The 27,644-nt window shown below is 41.3% G+C and overlaps 1 protein-coding gene across 6 annotated transcripts in view; it reads left to right on the plus strand.

Annotated features, from left to right (window-relative positions):
- The window catches only part of ZMYND8 (zinc finger MYND-type containing 8), a 112,539-nt gene that overhangs the window by 40,905 nt on the left and 43,990 nt on the right, over positions 1–27,644 (plus strand). For 3 of the 6 annotated variants that reach the window (XM_036749412.1, XM_036749415.1, XM_036749413.1), the window contains exons 4-11: positions 7,995–8,138; positions 10,287–10,400; positions 12,457–12,549; positions 15,425–15,512; positions 17,172–17,227; positions 17,716–17,793; positions 19,645–19,760; positions 23,701–24,182. In XM_036749412.1, the coding sequence (XP_036605307.1) occupies positions 7,995–8,138; positions 10,287–10,400; positions 12,457–12,549; positions 15,425–15,512; positions 17,172–17,227; positions 17,716–17,793; positions 19,645–19,760; positions 23,701–24,182 (1,171 nt within the window). Of the gene's footprint in view, positions 1–7,919; positions 8,139–10,286; positions 10,401–12,456; positions 12,550–15,424; positions 15,513–17,171; positions 17,228–17,715; positions 17,794–19,644; positions 19,761–22,561; positions 22,613–23,700; positions 24,183–27,644 lie in introns of all 6 variants that reach the window. The other 3 variants (XM_036749410.1, XM_036749414.1, XM_036749411.1) reach the window with 2 other exon arrangements.

Consider the following 27,644-nt stretch of genomic DNA (forward strand, 5'->3'; position numbering starts at 1 on the left):
GGAGTATCACAGGGCATGTCTAATTCCCAAATTGCACAGTAAGCCCCTGGGGAATCTAGATTTGATAGTTTTAATAATTCCATTTTCAAAATCACAAGGTCTGAGGGAGGCAGCATGGTGGAAAGAACATGGGACTAAGAGTTTCGAGACCTGGCTTTTGGTTCTGCCACTTATTAACTTTTTGAGTGACTTTTGGGCAGGCCACACTTCCCTCTCTAGATCTTATTTTCTTTATCTGTAAAATGAGAGGGGGTTGGACTTTAGGTGATCTTTAAGGTTCCTTTCATGTCTAAAATATTATAATTCTGTGATCTGATTCCTTAAGATGTATCCTTAGCCAACCCCAGGCAGATGGGACTCTGCCCTGCCTGTGAACAGCTAGTCTGTATTATATACTCTAACCAGGGGTGGGGAACCTTTGGCCTCAAGGCCACATATGGCCTTCTGGGTCTTTTGACTGAGTCCAAGTTTACAGAACAAATCCTTTTATTAAGGGGATTTGTTCTATGAAGTTTAGATTCAGTCAGAGGGCCACACCTGAGGACTTAGAGGGCCATGTGTGGCCTCGAGGACACTGATTCCCTACCCTCTAACCTACACTGACTTTCCATAGCTCTCACTGTTGAGAAATTATTTTCTGTGTCTAACCCATATCCCTCATGCTGTATTTTAAATCCATTTTTATTTTAGTGTCTATGAAAGTATTTCAGAGCTAGAAGGGACCTGGGAGGCTTAGCGTAGGCTGTCAAGAATTCCTTCCGTTAACATTACAGATGATCTGCCGTCTCCTTGAGGACCTGTAATGAGGAGGAACCTTTAGAGTCAACCCATTACACTTTGGTAGCTGTGATGGCTAGCAAGCTTTTTTTTCCTTATGTCAAACCTATCTCTGCTTTCTGTAACTTCTCCCCTTTGCATTTGGTTCTTCTGGAGCCAATCAGAGCAAGTCTAACCCATAGTCCACATGACAGCCGTTTGTATACTTGAAGAGATGCAGCGAATCCCTTCTAGGTCTTCTTTCCTACTAAATGTCTAAACTGGAGGCCGAGCATCTCCAGTTCCTTCAACTGCTCCTCATCTACTTGGCATTGTCTTTACACCTTTAATAATCCTAGTTTCCTTCCTTAGAATTCTCTCTAGTTTATCAGTGCCCTTCTGAAGTGGGGGCTTTCAGAATTGAATAAAGGCCTCTTAAATATGATCTGACTAGGGCAGAGTACTAGGGGGACTTGAACCTGTCTAGTCCTGGCCTCTCAATGTAGTTTCAGATGACAGGAGCTATTTTGGTCACCGTAGCTCATTGAGACTACCACTTCCTTCCTCCATCTTGTGCTTGTGAAGTTGATTGCTTGGATTCAAGTATAAGACTTAATATTTATCTCTACTAAATTTCTTCTTAAGTCTTTTTGGATCCTGCCTCTGCTATCTAGTGTGGTGCTCTCACCTTCCTTTGGACGGGGCTACATTCCTAAGTTTTAAGGCATATATTAAGTATCCCTTTGCCTTCTTCGTACCTTTACTGCCCTTCAGAATTCTTAACTGTATTTTCTGAAGAGAAGCCATTTATAAAATCAGATATTCAAATTCCTCCAACTCCTATTAAGAGGTCATTTTATTGAAAAGCTGTCTATGAAATTTGACCATCTACCACATGAGACCACTGTATATCCTCATAAGTCCACATGCCTTATAGGGGCATTTTGGGAATAGATTTTATTGCATCTTTTTGGGGGACCTGGTTTTCCTCCCCATGTAATGTCATAAAATAGTCATAGAACCCATGCTGAGGAGCGTTAATAGATCATATCAGAATTTCTATTGCTTTGTTCCCTTCCTTCCCCCCCCCCCCGCCCCCCCAAGATTGGAGAAACAAACTTACAGTGTAGTGGAAGGAGTATCGTACTAAGAATCAGAAGACCCAAATCTTGGTTCTGATTTTGCCACTAACTCTAATTGCATGACCTTGGGTAAGTGATATCCCCACTTTGGGCCTCAGTTTTCTCTACTGTAAAATGAAGGGTTTGGGATGACGTTACCTTCTAGGTCCACCTCAGTTCTTGACATTCTATGATATTCTTTGCATAAATTCAGGAAGTAAATTGGAAACTGAATAGAAAATCTTTTTTTTTTTTTTTTGGCAATCACATTACAAGATGCACAGAAATCCCTAAACTAATGCCCACCTGGCACATTAGCATCTAGCATATGCAAATAGATGAACCTGCAGATGTGGTATGTGTCTTCGAAACCCCTTTGTTCTTGATGTGACCCATTAAAGGGGATGGGAAAGAAAAATAGAGCCGTTGGAACCTTAACTCTGCAATTATCCCTGTAAGTAGCACAGGTTGGAACCCGTCTATCTAATTATTTGGGTGGTACAATAGCTAAAGACAGGTGGGGGAAAGTTGTAATCCATGGGAGGCAGAGCAGTGTGTTTGTTATCTATTAGAGATGCCTTTTTACTTAACAGGCAATATGTTCAAGAGCCAGATGAGCTATGAAAGGTACTGCTGGATGGTGGGATTGTTTAAGTAACAAATTCTGGGGAGCAGCTGCTGCTTAAGGAAGATATTTCAGTTCAAAAATGGACAGTAAGATAGAATCTCTAGTGGCTTGCCTCCAGCCTTAGTTAATCTTTGGGGAAAGAAAGATTTTTTTTTTTTCTCAACTATCAAAACATTTGCCTACATCAGAAACAAATTAAACGTGTGTCCTGTTAGGCAAATTACTTTGTCACTTACAGTTCATCCGGTTCCATTTGGCTCCTAGGGAGGATTCCTGGCCTATTTTTAGCCCTTTAACTTGATGAAGGAAGCGAGGTACACAAAGCAAGCGAAAGCTTGCAAAACCACAAAAACCTCTTAGAAACCCTAAGTTGAGCTAGAAGTAGTTCTGCCGGCTCGAATATGGGAGGATGGGAGGCCATCTCTGGGAATGTCTGCTTCACCCTTTGCCACCTTCTTCCCCTTCCCATTCACAAGGCCTGACGTTGCTGTGTGGCATCATTATTTCCTTGGCAGTGCCTGCTCTCTTCCTTGTGCTTAAAGCTCTCTTTTAAATGCTTCCCCTGCGCTCTTACGCAATGCATATGGCATTCTGTGTAAGTGTATGGCATTCTCTAACTTCCAGAGAATGTTTATTTTTGGGGTCATTGGAAGCTCTTCTGCAACAAGTGCAGTCCAAGTGTGGAGGGCTTGTCTGGTATCGAAGTCACGGGGTCTTGAAGATGGAAGTGAGGGTGCTCCAAGGGGCCTGGCTCCAGTCCTGGCTGTGCAGCGGATTGGCTCCTTGATTTTGGCCAAGTCATTTGACTCTTGGTGCGTCCCAGTTGCTTGTCAGATGACGGTCACATACTATATTGGCCTAATGCGGGCTATTCCTATCAAGAGAGGCAGCACGGTATGTTGGGTAGAGAGCTGGGTTCAAGTCCCACTTCTGACACATACTGGCAGTGTGACCCTGGGTAAGTCACTGTACCTCTCGATAGACCCTGGCATCTCTCCCAAACCATAAATTGTACAACTTGGCCATCTTGATCAATAAGAGGGAGTATTCTCACCAGGCCTTAAATCTATGCCAGAGGTGTCAAACATTCATGTGGTCCACAGCACTTCTGAGTGAGGCATGAAATGAATTAAAATATAATTGGCAAATATTTAACAAAATAAATTTAAAAATTCAATAAAACATGAATAATATTACATTTTAAAACTTAAGTCAGTATGCATCCTTATGTCTGGGTTAGTAGGCCCCTCTTTTCTATGTGAGTTTGACACTACTGCATTAGGCAGTTATCTTAAGACCTTTATGTTGCAGAAAAGTTGCCAATGGAAGAGGGAGTTTGGTTGCATTGGTAACCAGACTTGCATTGGTAGAAGGAGTTCCTTCTTCTGGGAATTCCTTCTGCCAGTGAAAATCATAGGTCCAATCCCTAACCTATCTCTGTATACTAAAAATAATTATCCAAAATGACTCTGTGCAGAAATATATGTACATATATAATTATATTTACTGTGATTTTTTTTTTTAACATTTCCTTCAATTCAGATACTTCAATGATCCGTGATTTCATCAGTGTGGGTATTTCTTCCACCAACTCAGATCACAACCTCTCCACACTTGTAGTAGATGGTTTCATGAAGGGCCGTGGCCAAAAACTTCATCTACCAGTTGGTGGACAGCCTTCTGGTGATAAGTTTCTACCCACTTATTTGCCTGATTTTTGTACAGTAGACCCACAATCTGTTGCTGGGTTCATATTCAAAGCCTTTCTATCTTGATAGGCCCTGGGAGAACTTGGGCTTATCTGGCAGAGCCTTTGAGGATCCAGGATTTTCTCCTTGCCATGATGAGGGCTGAGAGGAGGACTTGTGTGAAGGTTCAAGCTCAAAGATTGTTACTCATTTTGATCATCATGGCTCTCTCTGCCTTTATCATATTTCCAGCTATTCTGTTACTCCGTGGGTTCTTAACCTGGGGTCTGTAAACTTGTTTTTCAAAAATATTTTGAGAACTGTATTTCAATATAATTAATTTCTTTTGTAAATCCTGCATATTTTATTTTATGGATTTAAAAATGTCCTGGGAAAGGGGTCCCTAGGCTTTACCAGACTGCCAAGGGGGTTCATGATAGAAACGTTAAGAATTCCTGTCTTACATTTATAGGAAACCCTCAGCTTTTGTCCACTTTGGGGAATCAGCCTGTCCTAGATTTTTAATTCAGTTTGGTCATTTCTGCCTTAACGACCGCATGGAATGGCTCTGAGAATCAAATGAGAGAGTCCTTATGAAAGAGCTTTCAAAAAACGAGGGACAGAGATAAGAACTGGACCTTTGATTTCATTCCTGTGAGCAACTTCCAGGTGAGGAAATTCCTTCCACAGTCTGAGGGAGTTGCCTAGGACATTGAGAGATTTAGTGATTTGTCTAGTTTGTGTTAGAGGCAAGACTTGAACCAAGCTCTTCTGGCTTCTAGGCCAGCTGTCACACCGCCTTTTAGTAAGCACTATTAAGTGGGAGGTGGTACTATCATCCTCATTGTCATCCTCTGAGTGCCTGGGATCATAGTATCATAGATTTAGAGCTGGAAGGGATGGCAGAACTTGTCTAGTCCAGTCCCTTCATGGATAGATGAGAACCCTTAAGGCCAGAGGGTTTAAGTGGTTTTGCCCAAGGGCCCATTATTGGTAAGTAGAGAGCCAAGATGCAGAGCCAGGGCCTCTGACTTCAAATGCAGCACTCCTTCCACTGACACTCACCTGAAAAGTGGTCATCAAAAGGACAAAAAATGACCAGGTGTTTTCCTGTGGCTTAATGCTCAGGGATTTATTATTTATCCATCGCATAACCTTGGACAAAGCGTTTATCCTTTCTGAGCCCCAGTTATTATTGAGTAAAACTGGGGGGTCATGAGCCTTATGAGGATTAACCAACAAGGATTTGCTCAGTACTCGGTGACTGGGTATGCAGGGTACCTAGTAGCATGAGGTGTTTTTAGTACAGTAAAACCTCATTACAAAGTGACCTGTCCCTACGTGGATTCTTTTACACGGCCTGCCTGTCAAGCGCCCTGTGGTACAGACATCTTCGGAGGTGGGTGTTCTCTTGCCTGATGAAATCATTATTATTATTCAGTTCTACCGTATCTCACTCATTTGCACCTCAGTTTCTTTAACTGCAAAATGGAGGGGAGAGGAAGATGATTTTTAAAGTCCCTTAACAGCCTTCTGTGGTTCTGTTATTACAATTGTTCTGGTAGTTGCTACACTGGGCTCTGTTGAGTCACAATCACGGGCTGGATCAGCATCAACTTAATTGAATCAGGAGGACCAGAGAATATTGTTGGACACCTGTTGGCCACGGTCACATAGGAATTGTAAAAGCTGCTGGCTTTTTCAGACCATTGGCATCAAGTCAAACAAACAGTGCTATGTAATTCAGCCCCTATCTCTCTCCTGAGCTGTAGTCCACCATCTCCATCCGTCTGCTGAACATCTACCCAGATACCCCATAAGCATCCTAAACTCGACATGTCCAAAAGAAAACTTGCTGTCTTTCCGTCTGAAGCCGGGAGGAAGCCTTGCTTCCTCTTTCTTTGCTAACTTTGCTGTTTCTGTTCAGAGTACTGTCCGTCTTTTAATCAGCCAAGTTCAGAAGCTAAAAGTCATCCTCTTCACTCCCTAGATGCAGTAGTCCATTGCCAAATCTTGTGTATTGTATCTTCACAATATCTCTAGCATTTGTGTCCTTTTCTCCACTCACACTGCCACCAGCCTAGCCCTGGCGATGATCACCTCTCACCTGGACTATCGCATTAGCCTTTTAATACTTCTCATCTCTCCTTCTCAACCCTTCTCCCACACGGTCGCCAAGTTGGTGCATTTGAAGGACAGCTGTGATCATGTATCTTCCCTACGCAAGAAGTGTCAGGGGCTCCCTTTGCCTCTAGGGTAAAATACCCACTCATGTAGGACATTTAAAGCCCTCCACAGTCTGGCTCCAACATATTTCTTCAGACTGATTGCACCTTCCTCCTCCTCCTCCTCACATACACACTAAGCTTTAGTCACATTGTCCTTTTCGCTGTCACTGTTCCTCCATGCACACATTCCACTGTTTGCTTCTGTGCTGTGGTGTAGGATTTCCTGCATACTTTGAATGCCCTCCCTTCTTACCTTTGCCTTTTAGAATCCCTAGATTTCTTCCAAACACAGTTTAGGCACCGCTTCCTACACGAGGCATTTCTTGATTTCTTCTGGTTGTTGTTGCTCTCCCTACAAAACAACTTTTTGTTTGTACTTACCTGCACACATGTAGTTACCCTCAGCAGAATGTAAGCTCCTCGAGGGCAGGACCTGTTTCATTATGGTCTTGGTATCCCCAGCACCTAACAGTGCCTTCCTAGTGCAGAGCATTTATTTCACTTAAGTGCCTGTTGAACTGAAGAATTGGATTATAGGCCTGCTATGTTTGAGGTACTCTGCTGGGGGGAATCCCCATGAAAGCCTTTTGGATTATGCTTTTAGTATGTCAAGAATCTGTCATTTTTTTTTTTCAGTGTGAGGACATCCCCTGCCATATCCCAATCTAGTCTGTAAGTTAAAGAACTTAGAGATTTACCTGAGTCTTAGGAAAGCTGAGTGACTTGTCCATGGTCATAGAGTGTCAGAAGTGATATTTGAACCCAGGCCTTACAGACTCCCATTCCAGCATTCTATCCAGTATACCATGCTGCCTCCTGAATTTAGGGTCATGGGATTATAGGACTTAGAAGGGAGCTCTGGGATCCAGCCCAACCCTCTGATATTTCAGATCTCGAATCTGGGACTGAGAAAAGTGACTTGCCCAGAGTCACTGGTAGTCTTAGTCTTTGTGTGGTTTATCCCACATTAATTAAGGATAACAATTCGTTATGAACTTTACTTTATTTGAGAGGTTTGTTCCTGAATTTCTGTAACCCCCCCAAAAGCATTTTAAGTACTTTAGAACAAACTGTGTTGTCAAAGATTCCCAAGATAAATGGGAATCACCATTCCCCAGTTTGTAGTTAGTTGGGATTTTTGTCCTATTAATCACCAACCTCTAACTTCTCTGCTTTGTCAGTTTGGATTTTCATATATTGGATTACCAGTTTCCCTTATGTAGCCAAGAGCTGACTTAGGACTCGAGACTAGAAAGCTTTTGATCTATTCTGCACCTTTCCCCTCCCCCCCCCACTTCCAAATCGAGTACGCTAGAAAGGCCTTATGAACGTGCAGGATGATGACGTGACTTTAAAGCCTGATTCGAAGAATGAGATTTGTGCAGTGTGATGTTCTGTTGGTTGTGTTTGTTGTTGTTAATGTTGTTGTTGTATAGATTTCTTTTGAGAATGCAAATTTGTTTTGAAACCAAACCTGTCTTTCTTGCCTACATTTCAGTCAGAACTAAGACATGGTCCGTTTTACTATATGAAGCAGCCACTCACCACAGACCCTGTTGATGTTGTACCGCAGGATGGACGGAATGATTTCTATTGCTGGGTTTGTCATCGGGAAGGCCAAGTCCTTTGCTGTGAGCTCTGTCCTCGGGTTTATCATGCTAAGTGTCTGAAACTGACTGCGGAACCAGAGGGGGATTGGTTTTGCCCAGAATGTGAGGTTAGTTCCCAGTGAAAAGTACTACTCTGCCTCCCCTCTTTTTTCTTCCCTTTTCTTCTTTCCTTTTCCTTACTATTGTCCAAATTTGGGGCAGGGGAAGTTTTTCCCCACTCTACCCAAAATGTTTGTGTCATTAGGTCGCTACTCTCTTTGACCTTCTGCTTGAGTGGGCATGGCAGCAACTGCTCTCCTGCTTTGGAATTACATTCTACCTTCTGACTGAGAACTAGTCTTCTCTGGTTTCCCTAATGTTTTCAGAAGTCGACTTACTTAACATCAAGCCTGCAAGTTTTGAAAACATCCTACAGTATGCGTTGACTCTTTTACCTTCTCTTTTTGCTACTACCTCTCTTGGTGGGCATTTGGAATTTTCCAACAACTGTCAAGAAGAGAAGACTTATTTGTATTATAGTAGATTTCAGATACTTCTTGTCTGACCTGAAAATATGATATTCATTGTGGGGAAAAAAAACCTTTGAGACTTTTCAAAGAAAGTGTACTAATGCTTTTCCAAATAATATCACAAGACATGGCTTCTTGCTGTTGAAGAATGCAAAATGTAATGCTTGCTCTTGGTTTTAAAAGTAGAATCTAAAACTTATAATTTGACGTGAGGCATCACCTGGATCCCAAAGCAAATCAAATTTTGGGACTATGTTAATATGGCAGTATCATTTGATTGATGCTTTGGGAAATCAACTTCTTCCTTTGCCTCTATAAATGCAAATGATGACAACCAGATTCTCTTATCTATTCTTCAATATACTTTTTTTTTTAAGGAAAATGCTAAAAGTGAGATATAGAAACTTGGTGTTTTAGTTGTAAAAGCTTAGTTTTGTTCAATTTAGACTTTGCTTGTTAGCCACCAAAGTCAAGAGTGGGTCTGGAAGTTGAACTTCTTCCTCCCTTTTTTGACTGACCCCTGTCTTGACTACCACTTCTAAATTGTACAACGGAATGCCAAGAAGAAAAATACCTGGAAATTATCCTGGGTTCAAATCATTTGATACTCTCTGGATAAAAGTGCTTCGAATTTTATCCATTAGCAAGTGAATAATCCATGCAGTTCACAGAGAGAAGACACTGGGTGCTCCATGCAATGATGCTTTCTTTTGAGGATGTAGTTGGCTGCGTCATGTACCATATTCACCAGCTGTGTGGCTTTTTACGGGCCTTTTCCTTTAACAATCCAAAGGACACCTATGGTGACATAATCTGGAGACCCTGAATTGATTAACCATGGAACCAAGATTCAAACTGGAGAAAAGCTGTAACAACTTTCCAATGCAATTAAGGGGAAGAAAAATGGTTCCTTGATTCCATTACTTGTGACATGAATCTCATGGGCATATAGATCATCAACTTCTCTAGGAGCTTTCCATGCTATGTGCCCAGACCACATAGCTCAGTCCAGCTTTCTTTGTTCCACTCCTTGTTGGTTAGGAATGTTGCTACAAAAGCATTTTATCAGTGACCATACTAAGAGAGACATGGTGTCTCTTACTTTGGTTTTGCTTTCTTTCTAGTGACTTTATAAAGCTAGTAAATGAAGAATTAAGTCATATAAACGTTAGCTTCTAGCCCTCCACGAAAAATAAATATACAGACCATGGGGAAGAGTGTTTCTTCCCATTGGTATTGGCAGTTGAGTTAATGCCTTCTTGTCAGTGGCATGAACAAAAGGGTTGTAATGGTAATTGTTCATCATTTTTGAGGAAACCACCTTCTTGAAACTAATGGGTGCTTATCTCACACCCATTCCCAAACCCCAGGGAGAATCAAAGTTCTCCCAGTCTGACTAGTCTTGCTTTTCCTATGATCTTCTTAACTCATTCATCTTTATGACCATGAGGCTTAAGACCAGGTAATGGATGTCATGGTCATTGAGTTGAAAGAATATAAACAAGGGCTTGACCACTGCCCCCTTCAAGGGAGAATCAGTGACCATCACCAGCCAAAGTGAGTTTTATATCTTACAGGTAAAATTGGTCTCCCCTGAAACCTGGAGGCCTTCCTTATTGAAACCTGACCCATTTCCATTAGAAAGAACTATTCCTTGTAGGTATGCTTTCTGGACAAATAAATACAATGGGAGGGCATGTAAACAGTTTTTTCCTAATTGAACATTTGTATAATTTTCACTTATAGAAAATCACTGTAGCAGAATGCATTGAGACGCAGAGTAAAGCTATGACAATGCTTACCATCGAACAGTTATCGTACCTGCTCAAGTTTGCCCTACAGAAAATGAAACAGCCGGGGGTAAGGAAAACACTTCCTGGCAGCAGATGCTTGAATTAAAACCTTCGATGCTTTTTGTTCACTTGTTTCTTATTCTTTGTAGGGTTTAGTTTTTCAGACCTCTGCACAGACACTTTTGGTCTTCTAACCTACCAGAATTCAAAAGTCCGTTAATTAAGAATAAGGTGCGATGGCTTTCAGTTAATTTTTTAAAGTGTGCAGTTTATGTTCTGAAGGAGACTCCAGGAAGTAGAAAATAATAGAAAGGCTGTGGGCACATTCATTTAGTCGGGTGGTAAAATGGAACCATCCCTTCCTTGAAAAATTGTGGGGGACTAGTCCCCTGACTTTGTAGGTGAGATCCTGTTATCACAAAGTATCTGTATAACAAAGCTTGTCAAGCCCCAACTGTTGGAGCTTTCCAGCTATATTTGGTCCAGGACACTCCATCATCATAATTTAAATAGTCCCTTGGAATTTGTGGTAATGGGATTTGACCTATGTTGTTTTGAGAGGCTGTTGGCATTTACTATTGATTTGCTGTGCTCTTTAAGTGAAATAGCATTCTTAGTGCATATGTGAAATTATCTGTGTTTTGCTTTCCAAGTGAAATGATTGAGTATCAAAAACAAAAGCAGAAGAAATTTATATCCAGAGCATTTTAATAAAGAGATCTTTGAGATTCCTTTGGAAATAAAAAAAGGATATATAAATTCACTTTTAACTACCTGGTAGTGAAAAGGTCTTATTAGCAAATAATGTTTACATCCCAAAGGAGCCAACCATATACAATACTCCTTTTTCTATTTCCTCTTACCTCCTTTTTAGTTTTTAGTTTTTGGACTTAAGTATCTTAAAAGCACATTTACCGCTTTTCAGAGACTAAGCTGTGCCCGTTGAAGTCTCTGTATATAAGAGGAGGCATTTTGGCAATAAAAAGGAGAAAAGTATGTTGGAAGATGTTAACATCTCCCAGCTATGGGCATCCTGAAAGAGGCTGAGGCCCAATATCTTACTTAAGGTGACGTAGGTAAAATGAATAAATCTTAGGGACTTGGTGAATCATTAAGAAATAGGTCTAGAATGATCTTTCATTCTACCCAATTTAGGTGCTGTGCTTCAGTGAAATTTACTATTCAACCAAATCTTAAAAACCTTATGAGAGGATAAATACCATTAGGAAGAAGACTTTTTTTTTTTTAAATTTTGGATGGTTCAGGCACAGTCATTAAGACATTTTGATGGGCTGATTTTTAGTCTTCTCACTCTTGTAGCTTTTTTTCACATATAAATTGCTTTCTCAGATCCTGAGATCCTGAGCGAGAAGAGACCTAAAAGGTCATCTAGTTCAGTTGTTCCTTCATCCCCCCTCCCACATTTATAGAACATGAATTTGAGGCTTGGAAGGCTTAGCTAACTTGTGCCAGGGAATTCCTGGCAGGTAGTGACCCATAGCTTTGAATTCAGGGCTTCTACTTAAAATCAAGCACTTTTCTCACTATATCATATTGCCTTATGTTTGCTAGATTCTTTCCATGTGCACATTTGGCGGTTGGCTCTACAAGTACTTTGTGGGTCATACAGTAATTGAGCCTAGGCAGTAACTGGGTCTCTCCTGCACCTGTCTTGTATCCTGTATACAAGATGCCTAACCTCTGAGTACCCAGTTTGGGATATCTTGATAATTAATAAAAGGCAAAAGTGTCATTATACGTAGAACCCCAAAACCCAGAGTTTACATGTAATTGCTATGGAAAAATGATTGACAGGGCATTTCTCCCCCCCCCCCCTTTTTTTTTAAAGAATAGAAATAAAGGTAGAATTTTTAAAAATGGAGCTCATTTTCTTTTAGAGGAAAACAGGTAGAATTTGGAAGCGAAGCCATAGGCCTTTTCTGGGTGTAGTCAGGTTTTGTTTTAGAAGGCTATTCTCTGAAGAGGGGCTCTTCCCAGGTAGAAGATGATAGATTAATTTAAGTTCAGTCTCACGAAGACCTCCCACAACAATAATGTGTATGTGTGTTTCTTCTTCTCTGTCTCCTTCTGTCTCTTTCTGTCTTCTCTTTTTTTTTATATAGACAGAACCATTTCAGAAACCCGTATCGCTTGATCAGCACCCAGACTACGCCGAGTATATCTTTCATCCAATGGATCTTTGTACATTAGAAAAGGTCAGTTTTCACTCAGCTGAGCCCTAAAGCTATATTGGGGTGTCCTCTCCGGTTCCTTCATCTCCCTTGGTGTGTCCCATCTCAAGGTCCAGTATATTTTTTTTTTGCACAGTTCAAAATAGATAGAACATTTATTTTATGATTTCTCCCTTTCTTTTATTGTGCCATGTGAAAATTTAGTGACTTTTCTTGTCTAATTCCAAATTTTGTTTTCCAGATAACAGTTCACACATCCGCTTAACAGTGTGTTAGAGTGTGCTTGTCTCCGTGTGTCATCTCTCCAACCCTGATTATTTCTGTCTTTTGTCACCTTTGCCAGTTTGCTGGATGGGGAGGCGGCACCCCAGAGCTGGTTTATTTGACTTTTCTCCTATTGTTACTGATTTGGGACAGACTTTCATAAAGTTAATGATATTCTCTAATTATAATTTTGAAAATGGTTTTATCCTTCTGCCTCCTTCCTTGTATTAAGTTCTTACTTTTACCTTGGTGGTACTGTGGGTACTCAGACCCCTCTGTCTGAAAAAAAAAATTCAAAATGGAGGCAAGCACATACAGCACTTTTATTCCGCCAAATACAAAAGATAGGAAAATGCGCCCTCTGGGCTATTTTAATGGTGATAAGAGCCAGAGATAGCAAGGAATAATTGAAATGGTTCATTGAGTGAAGACGCATTTATTTAGCATTATATACAAAGCAAGATGCTCTCTAGAAACTCCCTTTCTAATATAGGAGACAATATCTACAATAAGTTTCAGCTGTAAGTCATGGAAAAGGGGCCCTAGGATAGAGTGGCAAAGCAATTGGTAATGGATCTTCTTTAATGTTATTTCCACTGATAAAAACTATTTTTTATGTTGACCCATTTGACAGTGCCAAGGACTCTCCTGGAGAGAACATTCTTTTCTGGGTCTTGAGTAGCTGGGGCTGCTGACGAGGCAGGAGCATCTCTGAAGGCATTTGCCAGCTAAGATCTCTATAAGGATTGAATTCCGTATTTTTAGAAATGGAGGAAATGAGAGATCATGTTATTTGGATCATTAGTGAAAGTAGGCATGCTGTGGACCCCTTTGGCAGTTTAGTGAAGCCTATGGACCCCTTCTCAGAATATTTTTAATTACAAAGGAAACCAGTTATATTGGAATGTAATTATCAAAGTATTAACATAACTTATCCAAATATTTTCTAAAATATTCGTGGACTACAAATTAAGAACCTCTGAGTTTAAAGGACCTTAGAAAATAGGATCATAGTGGTTAGAAAAAGAAGACTCTTAAGAGATCTTATAGTTTAAATCTTTATTTACATAGGAAAAAATTGGGGCCAGAGGCAGGGAAGGGATTTGCTTAGGGTTATAAAGCTAAGTAGCATCAGAATTGAGAACTCAGGACCTCCCACCAGGTTCCAGTTCTTTGGAGTTTATAAAAAGTAGAGAACTGAGTGGATTGCTTTAAATTTGACCTGATCTTCTGATCTTTGGGGATGCCAATGGGCAGTAGAAAGTATGAAGAGAACTTGGGTGTCTGGGTAATTAATTTAACTGCTAGAATTGTGAATGATGGTCCTTAGCCATCCACATTTATGTGCTGCTTTACATTCTATAAAATGTGTCCTTATAACTCCCTGTGATGTAGATACAGTCTAAGTATTGTCACACATGAAGGAAACTGAGGCACAGAGAGGGAAGGAACTTGCTGACAGTCACCTGGCTTCTGAACCTCGGGAACGGAGGCCTTCTAACTCCAAGTCTTATGCCCTTCCCATTACAGCCCCCTGCTTCTCCCTCAAATCATAGAGCTGGCTTTATTCAGCCTCCTTTTGTCATTGATGATAGGTGTTAAATGTTAGGTGCTATTTGAAAGCCAGAACTAGTGGAAGTTCCATATTAGAAGCTAGATTACTTTCTTAATGTATAGGGAGTTATCCTTGCCCTTATTTGTGAATTTGGAGCTAAATGTGAACACCTCACACTGAGGAACTCCCCTACCCCCCAAAAAAGGAAAACTGTAAGAGGAAGAGCTAATAGGTTAAATCCTATACATACAACTTTCCCCAAACAGCAAAAGCAACCAAAAAAAAAAAAAGAGAACTCTCCTATCTTTCCTTTTATTCTGTCCTTGGTGTCTTTGTAGTCTCTCTTTTATATAATCTAATAGTGGCCATGTGGCATTAGAAAGAACACTGGTCCTGAAGCCAGGAGTGCTGGGCAGATTCCAGTGACAGCTCAGTCTGAGGCTTTGAGGTGGGAATGATAACATCCCTGCCCTGCCTACCTTCCAGGGCTCCTGTGAAGAAAGCATTCTGTAAATGTCCAAGCTTGCCTGGAAATGGCAGATTCTGTAGTTGTTCTCATAGGTGCTCAGGACCTGGGCAATTTCCTCCATGCCTCCTCTAATGCAGGCTCATTTTAGGAAACAAGATGGAGAGGGCTAGCTCTTTCTCCGGAATCAGTAAACATTTAATAAGGCAGCAGGGATGCAAAGAAAGGCAAAAGTCAGTCCTTGCTGTCTGATGGGGGAATCAACATGCAAACAGCTTTGTACAAATGAGATCTATACAGGATAAACTGGAAATAACCTATAAAAGGAAGACATTGGAATTAAGGGGAATTGAGAAAGGCTTCTTGTAAAAGGTGCAGTCTTAGCCAAGACTGCACCTTTTACAAGAAGCCTTTCGGAATGCAGGAGGCAGAGATGAGATTGGAGAGATTTTTCTGTCTTTGGGGCTTGGCAGTGGTTTAATATATTGGGGCGGGGGGGAAGGGTGAGTGCTGAAGAACAACATTTGGGGCACAGTGGGAGAAAGAAGTGGTTGTTGAGTGGGGTAAAGGTTTGCCCCTTCATGACTGTGTGTGATGGTTTTTCCCCCTCACAGAATGTTAAAAAGAAAATGTACGGTTGCACTGAAGCCTTTTTGGCCGACGCCAAATGGATTTTGCACAACTGCATTATTTACAATGGGGGTGAGTAGCCAAGTTCCCAGGGCCAGGAATATGCCATGTGCAGAAAGGTCCCAGATGAAGTTATGTTACTCAGGTATGATATGTCTAGCTGATGAGTGAAAAATAGTGAGCCATTAAATGCTGTAATGCCTAAGAAAGAGCAACAACATTATTGAAACATAGAACTAGACTGTCCCTCCTCATAACTGAATATATAATGAATGTCCCACATAGGCCAGGTAACTAGATAACCCAATGGTTTGGGCATTGGAGTTGGAAGAAGAAGGACTTGAGTTGAAATTCAGCTTCAGACACTTAACTAGCTGTCTGCCCCAGGGCAAATCACTTGATCTGGGTCTGCTTTAGATTTCTTTTTATCTGTAAGATAAGGATAATAATAGCACGTAATTTCTAGGGTTGTTGTGGGGATAAAATGAGATATTTGTAAAGTGCTTTGTAGACCTTAAAGTGCTACTCCTAAATGCTGCTACTGCCACCACCACCACCACCACCACTACTACTTCCCCCCCCCAACCTCTCCCTACCACCACCACCACCACCTCCTCTACCTACCACTACCACTACCACTATCAATATCATTTTACAATGATGTTAAACAAGCTCTTGGCAACCTCCAGCCTATTATCTGTAATGTTAGTAATAATTATTAGTATTATAATAGCATATAATAGCATAATTATAATTAGCATTTGTTTAACAAAATGTTATTTAAGGTTTGCAGAACGTTTTATAAAGATTATCTCATTTTATCCTCACAACAACCCTGGGAGGAGGTAGAAAGAGGTTATGTGACTTGTCCGGGGTCACACAGTTAGTAAATGTCTGAGGCCACATTTGAACTCAAGTTTTCCTGACTGCAGTTCTGCCAGTCTATTCATTGGGCCACCTAGCCACCTATGCATTACTTTGTTCCTATTGTACTCATTCTCCTATCACAAATTACTCTTCTACTTTAGGTTGTACTTTTACCAAAATAGTTACTGACATTATTTGGCATACACTTGCATTTATAGTGGGGAAGGTAGCGTAGGAGGGTGTGAACTGCCATTCAGGTTAGCATATTACTATTAGGTACTAGCATTCTTCTCACTTTCCTTTAGGAGAACAAAGCCTGCAGGGCCATCTGCTTTTTTATTTAAAAAAATAAAACAAAGAGCCCAACAGCTAGGTAGTGGTCTTGTCAGATAATTTACACCTAGAACTTAAATAAAATCCACAAGTTTATTTGTGTCTTGTTTCTCTGCATGGAAATCTCTGAAGGAGCAGATCATTATCTAGGCTATTGCTCCTGACATGGGAAAGCTCACTGTCCCATCTATTAGTCTGTTAGGAACTTGAAAACGCATAGGAAAAAACAGACAGCTGCCAATGCTTGAAATGCTGCGGTGAAACAGGAATTTTATATTATGTCGCCTGCTTTGTATAGGAGCAGTTAAATATACAATGCTGATGTCATCCTAGTTGCAGCTGGGATGGAAAGACAGGAAATTCTAACTGATTCTTCTGCTTAGCCCCTTGGGAAAGCAGCACATTTACGAAGGTTGTTTATGGGATTGTCCCACTCTTGTGAGGGTTAACCTAGAAACTCTGGTTTGAAATACAAAAATAATTTGTGAAATCATTCCATTCAAGTGAATCTTAATTTTCTTCTTTCCATAGGAAATCACAAATTGACACAAACAGCCAAAGTAATTATCAAAATCTGTGAACATGAGGTATGTGTCTCCTACTGAATTCCATCCACTCATGATTATAACTCAGTTCTCAGGGCAAGGTGGGGCTTCTTTGGAGCCTTCAAGACCTCAGAAGTCACCTTGACTTAGTCATCCATTTGGGATCATTGATGAAGGACTCACTCCAGAACCAAGAGAGAAGCTAGCCAAAATATGGTGAAGCACACATCCTCTTCTCAAGAGGGCGAGCATTATACTGCTTTTGTGGCATGGTGGAGGGGTCGCTGGGCTTTGAGTTTGAATACATGGATATGATTCTGCACTGTGATGCTTTTAGGCATGCAGACTTCTTGAGTTTTGGTTTCCTTGTCTGTCAGATGGCGATAAATGTGCCACCTACTTTGCAGGACTGTTGTCAGGAAAGTATTCTTTAAGTTATAAAGTACTTATAGGAACATGCTCTCCTATCATTAGATAAACACAATAATAACAATAAAAAGCAATAAAGACCCCACTCTTTTTCTTTACAGATGAACGAAATTGAAGTGTGTCCAGAATGTTATTTAGCTGCTTGCCAAAAACGAGAGAACTGGTTTTGCGAGCCTTGTGTAAGTTGGTGATCCTTAGCTTAATTATTTTTTAAACTTTGAAGTCCATTGCCTCCTACATTGCAAACGCTTTAGTTTAGGTCCTTCACTGTGGGAACTTTTGGGTTGAGACCCGTCCAGTTGAGACCCTGTAGATGAGTGGAAAACAAGATTAGAAATAATCCCAGTCTATTAAGCTCCTTACGCTGTAAGCCATGCCAAATATATCCCCATGATCCTTTGGTTTTATTGGCATACACCTGCACAGTAGAGTCAGTGCGGCATTCTGATGGAGTGTTACTGGTTTATCTTAGGACAGAACAGAGAAGAGAATGAGTGGCAAAAAGAACATTTGCAAGTTCTGTAATGCTTGTCATTAGAACATCTGAATGCTTTCTCTAGGTCACCTCTGGGTCCCCCAGGCCACTCTTTTGTCTGTGATGGGAGCACCAAGAGCGAGTGGGTCCTGATGGTAACCAGTTTTCGAAGGCTGGGGAGGTCAGAGACCCTCAAACATCATGGTTTTCTCCCCTTTACGGGTCTGTCCTAAATGAACCTATCGAAATTCTTCCTGAAATCCTTCAAGATTTCAACACCAAACACAAGACCCCTTACGTATAGTAGGAACTCCTTCAGTATTGATTAGAAGCTGTTATTTCTCCCAGTCTATCCCGCTTCTTGAGGGTAATGAATTTAAAAATTTATTTCAAATCCACAAGCTCTTTTTGGAGTACCTGCTCCATGCAAAGCTCTTTCTAGAGAAAAGTATGACCCTGGCCTTCCCTTCAAAGATCTTATACTTCTTTAGAGAAGTTAAGGCGCAGTCACAGATAAATATATGAAATAGAGTCAGGGGAAGTACGTGAGAAAGGTACAGTAAAGGTGCTATGAAAGATGTAAGAGAAAGAAGTCCGGCACTTTCTGCCTGCTGCATATGTGTCCATCCTTCAGTCACCAACTCAAGAAATAGTTCTAACATGAAGCCTTCTCTCAACTCCTGCTGTTGGTAACAATCTTCTCCCTTGAATCTCACACAGTACTTTGTTTCTCACCTAATCCACTTAATCGTGTAATGTTGTGTATTATAGTTGTATGTGTTTATGTCTTATTCTCCTATTAGAGTGTAAGCTTCATGAGGGTAGGGATTATGTCTCATCTTGTGTCTCCCCAGTGCCTACTATATTGCTTTGTACACAGTAGGCATGTAATAAATGTTTGTTGCATGAATGAATGAGTGTGGGATCAGGGAAATGGTAGGTGGTATTTCAGGTGGGTTTTCAGGTGTGCTGTGGTGTGAAGGATTTTGGATTTGGAAGAGCTGTATTCCTGACACTTAATAGCTATGTAATCCAGGGAGGCAATTCACCTCTCTTTTAGCTTTGATTTTTCTTATCTGTATAATAGGGATAATGATGCCTGGGCCTCACAGGATTGTTTTCAGGAAAGTGATTTAGAAATGGGAGCTATTGTGATCACATTGAGATTGTGGTGACGCTGGGGAAAGGCATTGCAGACACTGGGAAGCAGTATGACCAAAACTCAGGGACCAGAAAGCAGCAGACGTGTCTTTGAGGAATTGCAAGTTTGGTTTGGTTTGGTGAAAGGAACTAGTGTATAATGAAACTGGAAAGGTAGGTTGGAACTGGATTGTGGAAGGCCTTACATACCAAGCCTTAGCATATTTGTACTGTTCAGTAGGTGGTGAGCCACGGATAAACCTCACCTGAGTAAACCTCATCTGAGCTGTAACTCAGAAAAACTCACCTGGCAGCTGACTGCTGAATCACGGGATGTCATCATGCTTTTGATATTTATTTTTCTTCTTTTTCTCAAATTCATAAAACCCCTGCATCTTCTTATTCCTTTTCCTAGAGCAATCCACACCCATTGGTCTGGGCTAAACTGAAAGGATTTCCCTTCTGGCCTGCAAAAGCACTGAGGGACAAAGATGGGCAGGTCGATGCCCGTTTCTTTGGACAACATGACAGGTGGGAATTTAAAACAATGGGCTTTGAACCCATTCTGTTAACTGAACTTTTAATGCTGTAGTTGGATACTAGAAGGAATTGTGGCCATTTCACCCACTTATTTTCAAAGTTACACAGTACATTTATCATAGTGTAATAAGAAATAGTTTCTATTTTGATGTTAACATTGTCATATGTGGGCTTCATTTTTCCAGGTGTGTTAGAACAGAGTTTGTGTTTCTGTTGATGGGACCTACTTTGGCATTTTGGCAGCTATTCTAGGCGCTGCTGCTTTTAAATTTGTTGTACTAAATATATACTATTAAGCAATCCACTCATTGTTTTTTTCAAAATATTTCTCTTAGGGATGAGAAGTCTCTCCTTGTCCTCATAAATAAACCTGCTGACACTTGCATGATTCTTACCTACTTCATTTTCCCCTCTGTTAAAGGGTGAGATTAGGGAGTACCTTTCCTTAGATGGTTGTGAACCATGGTTCTATTTTCCTGGCTCCCCACCTTCTCCCCACTCCTCCCCAAGCAAATGCACGCACTTAAAGTGGGCTTTTGCATGTTCATAGCATTGCTAGTGGCCCCTTTTGGTGTGGCTCTGCTGATGAGAGTTGGTGAAGAGCTCTCCTCAGGGTTTGTTTTCATTTTCCTTTAGATTTGGTCTAAATATAGCTCATAGGCCTTCATCTGCTCTCTTCAATCCCTCAGAGGTTTGGGACCGCTGCGACTGCCAACAGGCAAAGGGAAATGATATGAACAACAGAAAGATCTTAAAATTAGGGGGATAGAAGAGAAGAAATACACGAGGGAGGAAAATATGGAAATAAATGTAATCGTTTTATTTTTTAATATGGGCTGTTTCTGAAACACAGCTCATTTTAAGCTTAGTTTATTATTGCCTATACAGATAAAGTAAGAGAATCCAAGAAATTCACTATTTTCTTGGCAAGAATAAACTTACCCTAATTTAGCTTTGTTGTCGTTAGGAAGAGTCAGTGGTTACATCATGCAGTAACACAGTGGTGCCCCTGGGACCTGAGATTTGCAGGGCAGTTTGCCCCTTCACTAAATAGCCCCAGACAGCTTTACAGTTCTTTGCCTTTTTCCCATTATGGTTAGTTGTCTCTTCACAGAGCTTCATTTTTTGTTCTGAAATAAGCCTCTCTTATGATAGCTTCAGGGATCTTATTTATTCACGATAAGGTCTGGGGCTTTGTTTCACTTTGGACTACAGGATTAGTTGGGGTATTACTGTACTTAGTGGAGGAAGGAAGCCATCAGTATACTTACCCAAAGATTTCAGTTAGGTGCTGGATTTATCAGTCTTCCCTTGCCTTTATTAGTGTTTGATTGTGTGCTTTCAATACACTTTCTCACTCCCTACCCTGCCCCTCCCTTGCCCCCAAGTATTGTAGCAAATATCCCAAGTACCTGTTGAGGACTTTAAAAGTGCATCAAAGTAGTCCTGTATATCCCACCGAATCAGAGATTCAGAAATTTATAGTCATCTTTGGAATCTATGCTTTCTCCCATCAAACCAACAAGTATGTACTGAGTAACTATATGTGAAGACCTCAATTAGGTTCTGTATGGGCTGCAAAGATATACGCAAGACATTGTCCTTGGACTTAGGGGGCCCAAAGACTGGATGGGAAGATGTGATATAAACAAAGGAAAAGTTGAATAAAATGATAGTGTAGAAATTTAGTAGTAGTTCAAGACAATGTAGAAGGTGACATAAAATGGTTAAGAGCCCAGTGGGCCATCTGGATCCTAAATGCTGTGTGAGTTCAAAGAAGAGGGCTGTGGGCTGGGCTGGGGAGGTTGGGCCAGGCAAGGCCTCCTGGAGGAAGTCAACCTTGAGGTGGGCCTTAATGGAGAGGTAAGAACTGAAGGAGGTTTGGGGAAGGCATTCCAGGTGGAGGTAAAGGGTTGAGTAAAGGTATAGGGGCTTATCTTGCTTATTGCAATTCCCCGAGGGTGCTTCTCAGCCCAAGCTACCCCATCACCTCCCTTTTTTTCTCTCTCTTTTGGCCCTTGGTATTTGGCCATCTATTTTTTTTTTCATTGCCACTGGCTGCCCCTTTCCACTTGGTTTCTTCTCTTCCCAAACCTCCTAGGGTTTCTCCTTCTGTTTCTCATTTATCTCTGGAAGACTGAACACACAGCCCTTTCTAGGTTTCCGAGTTTTGTTTTGTTTTTTAAGTGTTCATGTATATGTGTTAGTGACTAGAGGCAAAGAGGATCTTGAGATAATCAACAACAGAGGGACAGTTACATGTCCAAAACTGTTTTCCAGGAAATGTAAATGGGTTTAAATCAGAGTCCCTTTCCATGACCCACCTCTTTATTCTTCTCCCTGTGTGCTTTGTCGCCCCCTCTCCCCCATTTATGAAGTGTTATTTAAATTTATTTAAATTATTTAAGTTAACTTAAATTTCCATAGAGGCTTTAGGAAAGGATCAGTAGATAGCCAATGGTGGGCCTGATCCTTCGGGGACTGGGAAACCACTGAAGGATTTTGAGCAGAGAAGTGACGTGACTATAACTGTTTTTTATGAAGACTCATCTGGCAGCCTGTGTGAGATGGATTGAAGGGGGAGAGACCAGTTAAGAAACTTTTGTGATAATCCAGGCTTTTTTCTCCAGAATTATGCCATCCAAAACTTTTGCCCTTTATCCGACTGTATTTCTCTTAACTACTTACGTTTTTTTACATTTTAAATAAGGACCAATTCTCATTCAAGTATTTTCCCTGACAGAAGGCAGCCTTCTCTTTCAAAGTGCAAGTAACACTTCACTTATCCACAGGTCACTTATCCGGCAACCTCACCTATCTGGAACACAGCTGAGAACCAGGAAGTAAGGAAAAAGTTACCTCTGAGCAGCCAAAAGAGATGTTATAAAGTCCATGCACTAAATAAAGCTCATGCACTTTACTCATTGGGGAAGCCCCTCAGGCCCTCCCTCACAGGCTGTTTACTTTTATTTTACACACAGTTCTAACAAGCTTGATTATGTGCCTTCCTACCCTGTAGCTGAGAGGAAGCCGCAAATTAGGAAGAGGGAGAGGGGCTAGTGTAGGTAGGTGCATCGATAGATGTTCTTCTTCACTTTCTAGTAAAACTGAGAGCAGGGTGGGGAGGCCAGCTCCAGGACCAGCCATCCAGCCCATTTGAGGCTCACACCCCAACCACAGCAGCAGTGATGACACATGGCTCTTCCTAGTCATTTCCCCCCTCAGACTGAACCTAAGCCAGATCACCAGTACCGCAGAGGCCCCTGCTGCTGCCGTTGCCGCCGCTGCAACTATCCTCACCTGGGCTCATAGGGAGCACAAGTGGTGTGGGTGGGAGGTTGTGCAGCTTGGGACACACTACACAAGCAGTCTAAAGCTTGAGGGACTGTTTGTCTATTGTGATGAGCATTGTTCTGAAAACAGGATAGCATTTCAAAGCCTCAGTGGTAGAAAGCTTGGTCACTGGGAGAAAAGGTTGAGAGCCCTAGGCTGAAAGGATCAGACATTAATACTTGGAAGGGACCTTAGAAGTCAGGAAAAGATGTTTCTCAGATCCCTCTGATGTTACTGTGCTAGGTGCCCTCCCTATTCCACATGCCCGAACCCTAGCCGAGTTGTATTGGATTATGGTGTTTTGAGCTTTATAATAAATAGAAGCTTTTTATTATAAGTTTTATCGGTTATGTTCTGTTTTTATGCTAGAGAGAAAGTGATTAATTCTAATCTTGTCTCTAAATGGATCATTTATTAACATTAAACTATTGAAGAAAATGTATTTTTTAATGGAAAAAATATTCTCAAAATCTGCATTTGGTGAAAAAGTTATTAAGCTAGTTAGCTAGTTTGAATTAAGTAAAAATTACCTTGGAATACAAACACAATTGACTCAAACTTGTCCCTTTTCTTTTTTTGCCCCCTTTTGCACATATAGGGCCTGGGTTCCAATAAATAATTGCTACCTCATGTCTAAAGAGATTCCTTTTTCTGTGAAAAAGACTAAAAGCATTTTCAACAGTGCAATGCAAGAGATGGAGGTATATGTCGAGAACATTCGCAGAAAGTTTGGGGTATTTAATTACTCCCCATTCCGGACACCATACACACCCAACAACCAATTCCAAATGTTATTAGACCCCACAAACCCTGGTGCTGGGACTGCAAAGACAGATAAACAAGAGAAAATCAAACTGAATTTTGACATGACAGCATCGCCGAAGATCTTAATGAGCAAACCCCTGCTGAGCGGTGGCACGGGCCGGAGGATTTCTTTAACTGATATGCCAAGGTCACCCATGAGTACAAACTCCTCTGTCCACACTGGCTCGGATGTTGAGCAGGATGCAGAAAAGAAGGCAACTTCCACTCATTTCAGCGCGAGTGAAGAGTCCATGGACTTCCTTGAAAAGAGCACAGGTAAACAGTGGGTGAGAGGTAGGAGAAAGATGGAAATGACCCCATACCTGGAAACTTACTTTATTTACTGGAACATAGTCTGGCTTATAATGGTTGACCTAGAGAGTTGGCATTTCAGAAACATTTAACCAGATTTCAACTCTTGGAGAGTAGGGGAAAAAAACTGTATCCCATATTATTTTATATATATTTTACTTTTTTAAACTGGCTTCCACTTACCACTGAAGGGACAATGGTAGGAGAAAGTTCCTGGTTTCTCACTCCCATAAACCTGTAATTTTGAGTGTTTCTTTGTAGCCACAGTGATTGTAAATGAGGCAGCAAGATGGAATAGTGGGTAGAATACTGGACTCTTTAAGAGTGAGAAAGACCTCAGTTTGAATCCACCTTCAGACCCTTACTAGTTGTGTGATGTTGGGCAAGCCATTAACTCAGTTTCAGTTGCCTCATCTGTAAAATGGGGCTAAAATAGGGTTATTTTGAGGATCAAATGAGACAATATATGCTCTTTGCCAACTTCAAGGGGCTCTGTATCCTATATAAATGCTAGTTCTTAATGGTGGTTCCTTGGGTTACATACATTGAATGCATTCCGAAACACATCCTCAAAGAATTGTGGGTTCTTTTTTTTTTTGCAGGGGGGAACACAGGGCAATTGGGGTTAAGTGACTTGCCCAAGGTCACACAGCTAGTAAGTGTGTCAGGTGTCTGAGGTCAGATTTGAACTCAGGTCCTCCTGACTCCAGGGCTGGTGCTCTACTCACTGTGCCACCTAGCTGCCCCGAATTGTGTATTTTTTTTTTGAAGTTTATTTTCAATTCTAAATTCTCTTCCTTCCTGCCCCTCCCCCACTCATTGAGAAGACAAGAAATGATACCCATTATACATGTGAAGCCACATAAAACATTCACATTAGCCATTTGCATCGTGAATATTTTTAATCCATAAATACATGTTTTTCAAATTCTTCTCCCTGTTTTTGAGTCTGTCTTGTAATGCCTCTGGCACAAGTTGTTCATTCATTTTCAGTCATGTCTGACTCTCTGTGACTATTTTTTTGGCAAAGATACTGGAGTAGTTTTGCCATTGCCTTCTCTAGTTCATTTTACAGATGAGGCAAACTGGGTTAAGTGACTTGCCATGGGGCATCCAGCTAGTAAGTGTCTGAAGCCAGATTTGAACTCGGGAAAATGAGTTTTCTTGACCCTGGGCCTTACGCTTTACCCACTGTGCCACCTAGCTGCCTCATTGGAACAAGAGCATTGGTTAAAAAAGAGTGAGAAGAGATGAAACTTAAAATCTGTCAATTTTACTACTTAAAATTAGGTACTTTTACAACCTAAAGATAATTTTCTTTAGTAAAATCCTACTCCATTGCCCCATAATGACGTGGCAGTGACCCTGGCTCTACCAAACTGGAAATAGCTCTGGTTGTGGAACTGGCGATGGACAGTGCCTTTCGAAGAATGTTGATTAATTCTTTCGGCTACACTTCAGAGTCCCATGATGCTGTCGGTGCGGTTTTTCCTGATGACAGATTCCAACCCTCCTTTGCCTTAATAGATAATCTTCAAGGACCAGCCTGGCATGAGCCACCTCTAAGTTTAGAGAGGCTGGTCTTCAGCCTATCACTGACCTTGAAGCCTTTTCAGCTTGGCGAGATCTGCTAGAGCTTCTACTCCATTGTACTCCCATGAGGCAGTCTTTGAAACTTTAGGGTCATTTTTCTGCCATGAGAATATATTGGAGAAAAACTTCAGTAGAGAATTCATTCAAAAGAATAAAAGGTTAGAACTTGAAAAAAGGGAAGGTCGTAGAGATTGGTGTCTAAGAGGATCAATTTTGAGACTATCGACATAAAACTAGTTGTTTATTTAACTGAGGTCCTAAAACAGGTCCTGAGTAAAAGGAGAGCTTTTTGTTTGGGGACTGAGAAGCAGAGAGCCATTAGTTGGTTATCTTTAGAACGGTATTTAGCTTGTTAAATAAAACTGCTGCCATCTGCCCTGCAGTGTTTTCATTCATAATCTCCCATCCAACCCTTACTAACTGCCTCCTTAGAACTAATCTTAAGAGGAGGCTGTTAAGCTACTAAACCCATTACAGTCCAGTTAGGCAAATTCTTCTTTTTTAAGCATCTCTCACATATGCCTGAAGTCCTGTTTCTCAATATCGTCAGTGGTTACACTGGTGTTCCATCACAGTGGAACCCTTCAATACGATTGAGATCCCCTGTCTTAATGCAAAGTGTTCTGGCTTTGGAGTTAAAGAGGATCTTGACCCTAATCCTGAATCTCCCATTTAATAATTAACCTCTTTGGGCCTCAATTTCCTAATTTGGAAAATGAAAGGGTTGGAGTAGATGATTTTTCTAAGGTCCCTTCCTATTTGATAGCTGTGAGCCTCTGATCGCCACTCAGCTTTAACCATCTGAAAATGCCCTGCCTTAATTCTTAGTGGCTTTTTTTTTAAAACTGTAGAAACCATTATCATGTGCAGAAGAAGCTGCTGGAGGATTAGGAAGGCATAGCTAATAAGGAGTAGATTTAGCACGGAGTCTTTTCTTGTCTAGTTCTTGGCTATATATAAAATGTGTTTTTGCAAATGGTTTCAAATTGAAATATACCAGGGAAGTGGAAGGGTGGAGCTCCTTATATGTGGGGGTGCTGAGCCAAGTGTCTGCTTGGATAAATCCTCCCCCTTCCAGAATCTGAGCCACCACCCACAATGGGCCGAGCCAAAGGAGTGAGTCATAGCAGCTGCCCTAGTGCCTGAGGAAGGCCTCAGGAGAACAGTGACAGATTGAAACCTCTCTGGGCTTTGGGACTTTGCTCACTGAGGCCCTGGCTTTGCAGCCTATACCCTAGCCCTTGCCTGCTGAATGGGAGTAGCCACTGTTCACAAACCTGTCCCATCTGATTTTTAAAATTTCCTAAGTGCCTAATTAATACCACTTTTCCCACTGATTTGCAGACCCAAGCCGTCCTGGCGTGGACAGTGCTTGGCCCATAACAGGTCCTTAGTAAATGTTTGAATGAATACCTTTGATGGTGATGATGGCCCCACTAGATGTGAACTGTCAGTTGTAAAACCTTTTCTGTGTATTTATCAGAATGAAACAGGAATGGTTAATAATAATAAAGGTCATACTCCTTGTCTTGGAATAGTCAAAAATTCATCTCAGTCCCATGAGGCTGACTCGTGGGCCTCTTAGTTCCAAGAAAGTGGCCGGGGCACCAGAAAAAGTCAGCAAAATGTGTATTGACTAGCCAGGCAGGGAGGTGGGTTAAAGTAGTGAGACTTGTGGTCAGGAGAAACTGCTCACCTGAGATAGCTGGGGATGAAGTGGAGAGAGAACACCTGAGTTCAAATCTAGCCTCGGAGGCGTCCTTGATGTGTGACCCTAGGCAAGTCCTTTCACCTCCCCCCACCATCAGTTTCCTCTTCTGTAAAGTGGGCATG

This window comes from Trichosurus vulpecula, chromosome 3 (genome assembly GCF_011100635.1).
Source record: "Trichosurus vulpecula isolate mTriVul1 chromosome 3, mTriVul1.pri, whole genome shotgun sequence".
In the NCBI taxonomy this organism is placed as follows: Eukaryota; Metazoa; Chordata; class Mammalia; order Diprotodontia; family Phalangeridae; genus Trichosurus; species Trichosurus vulpecula.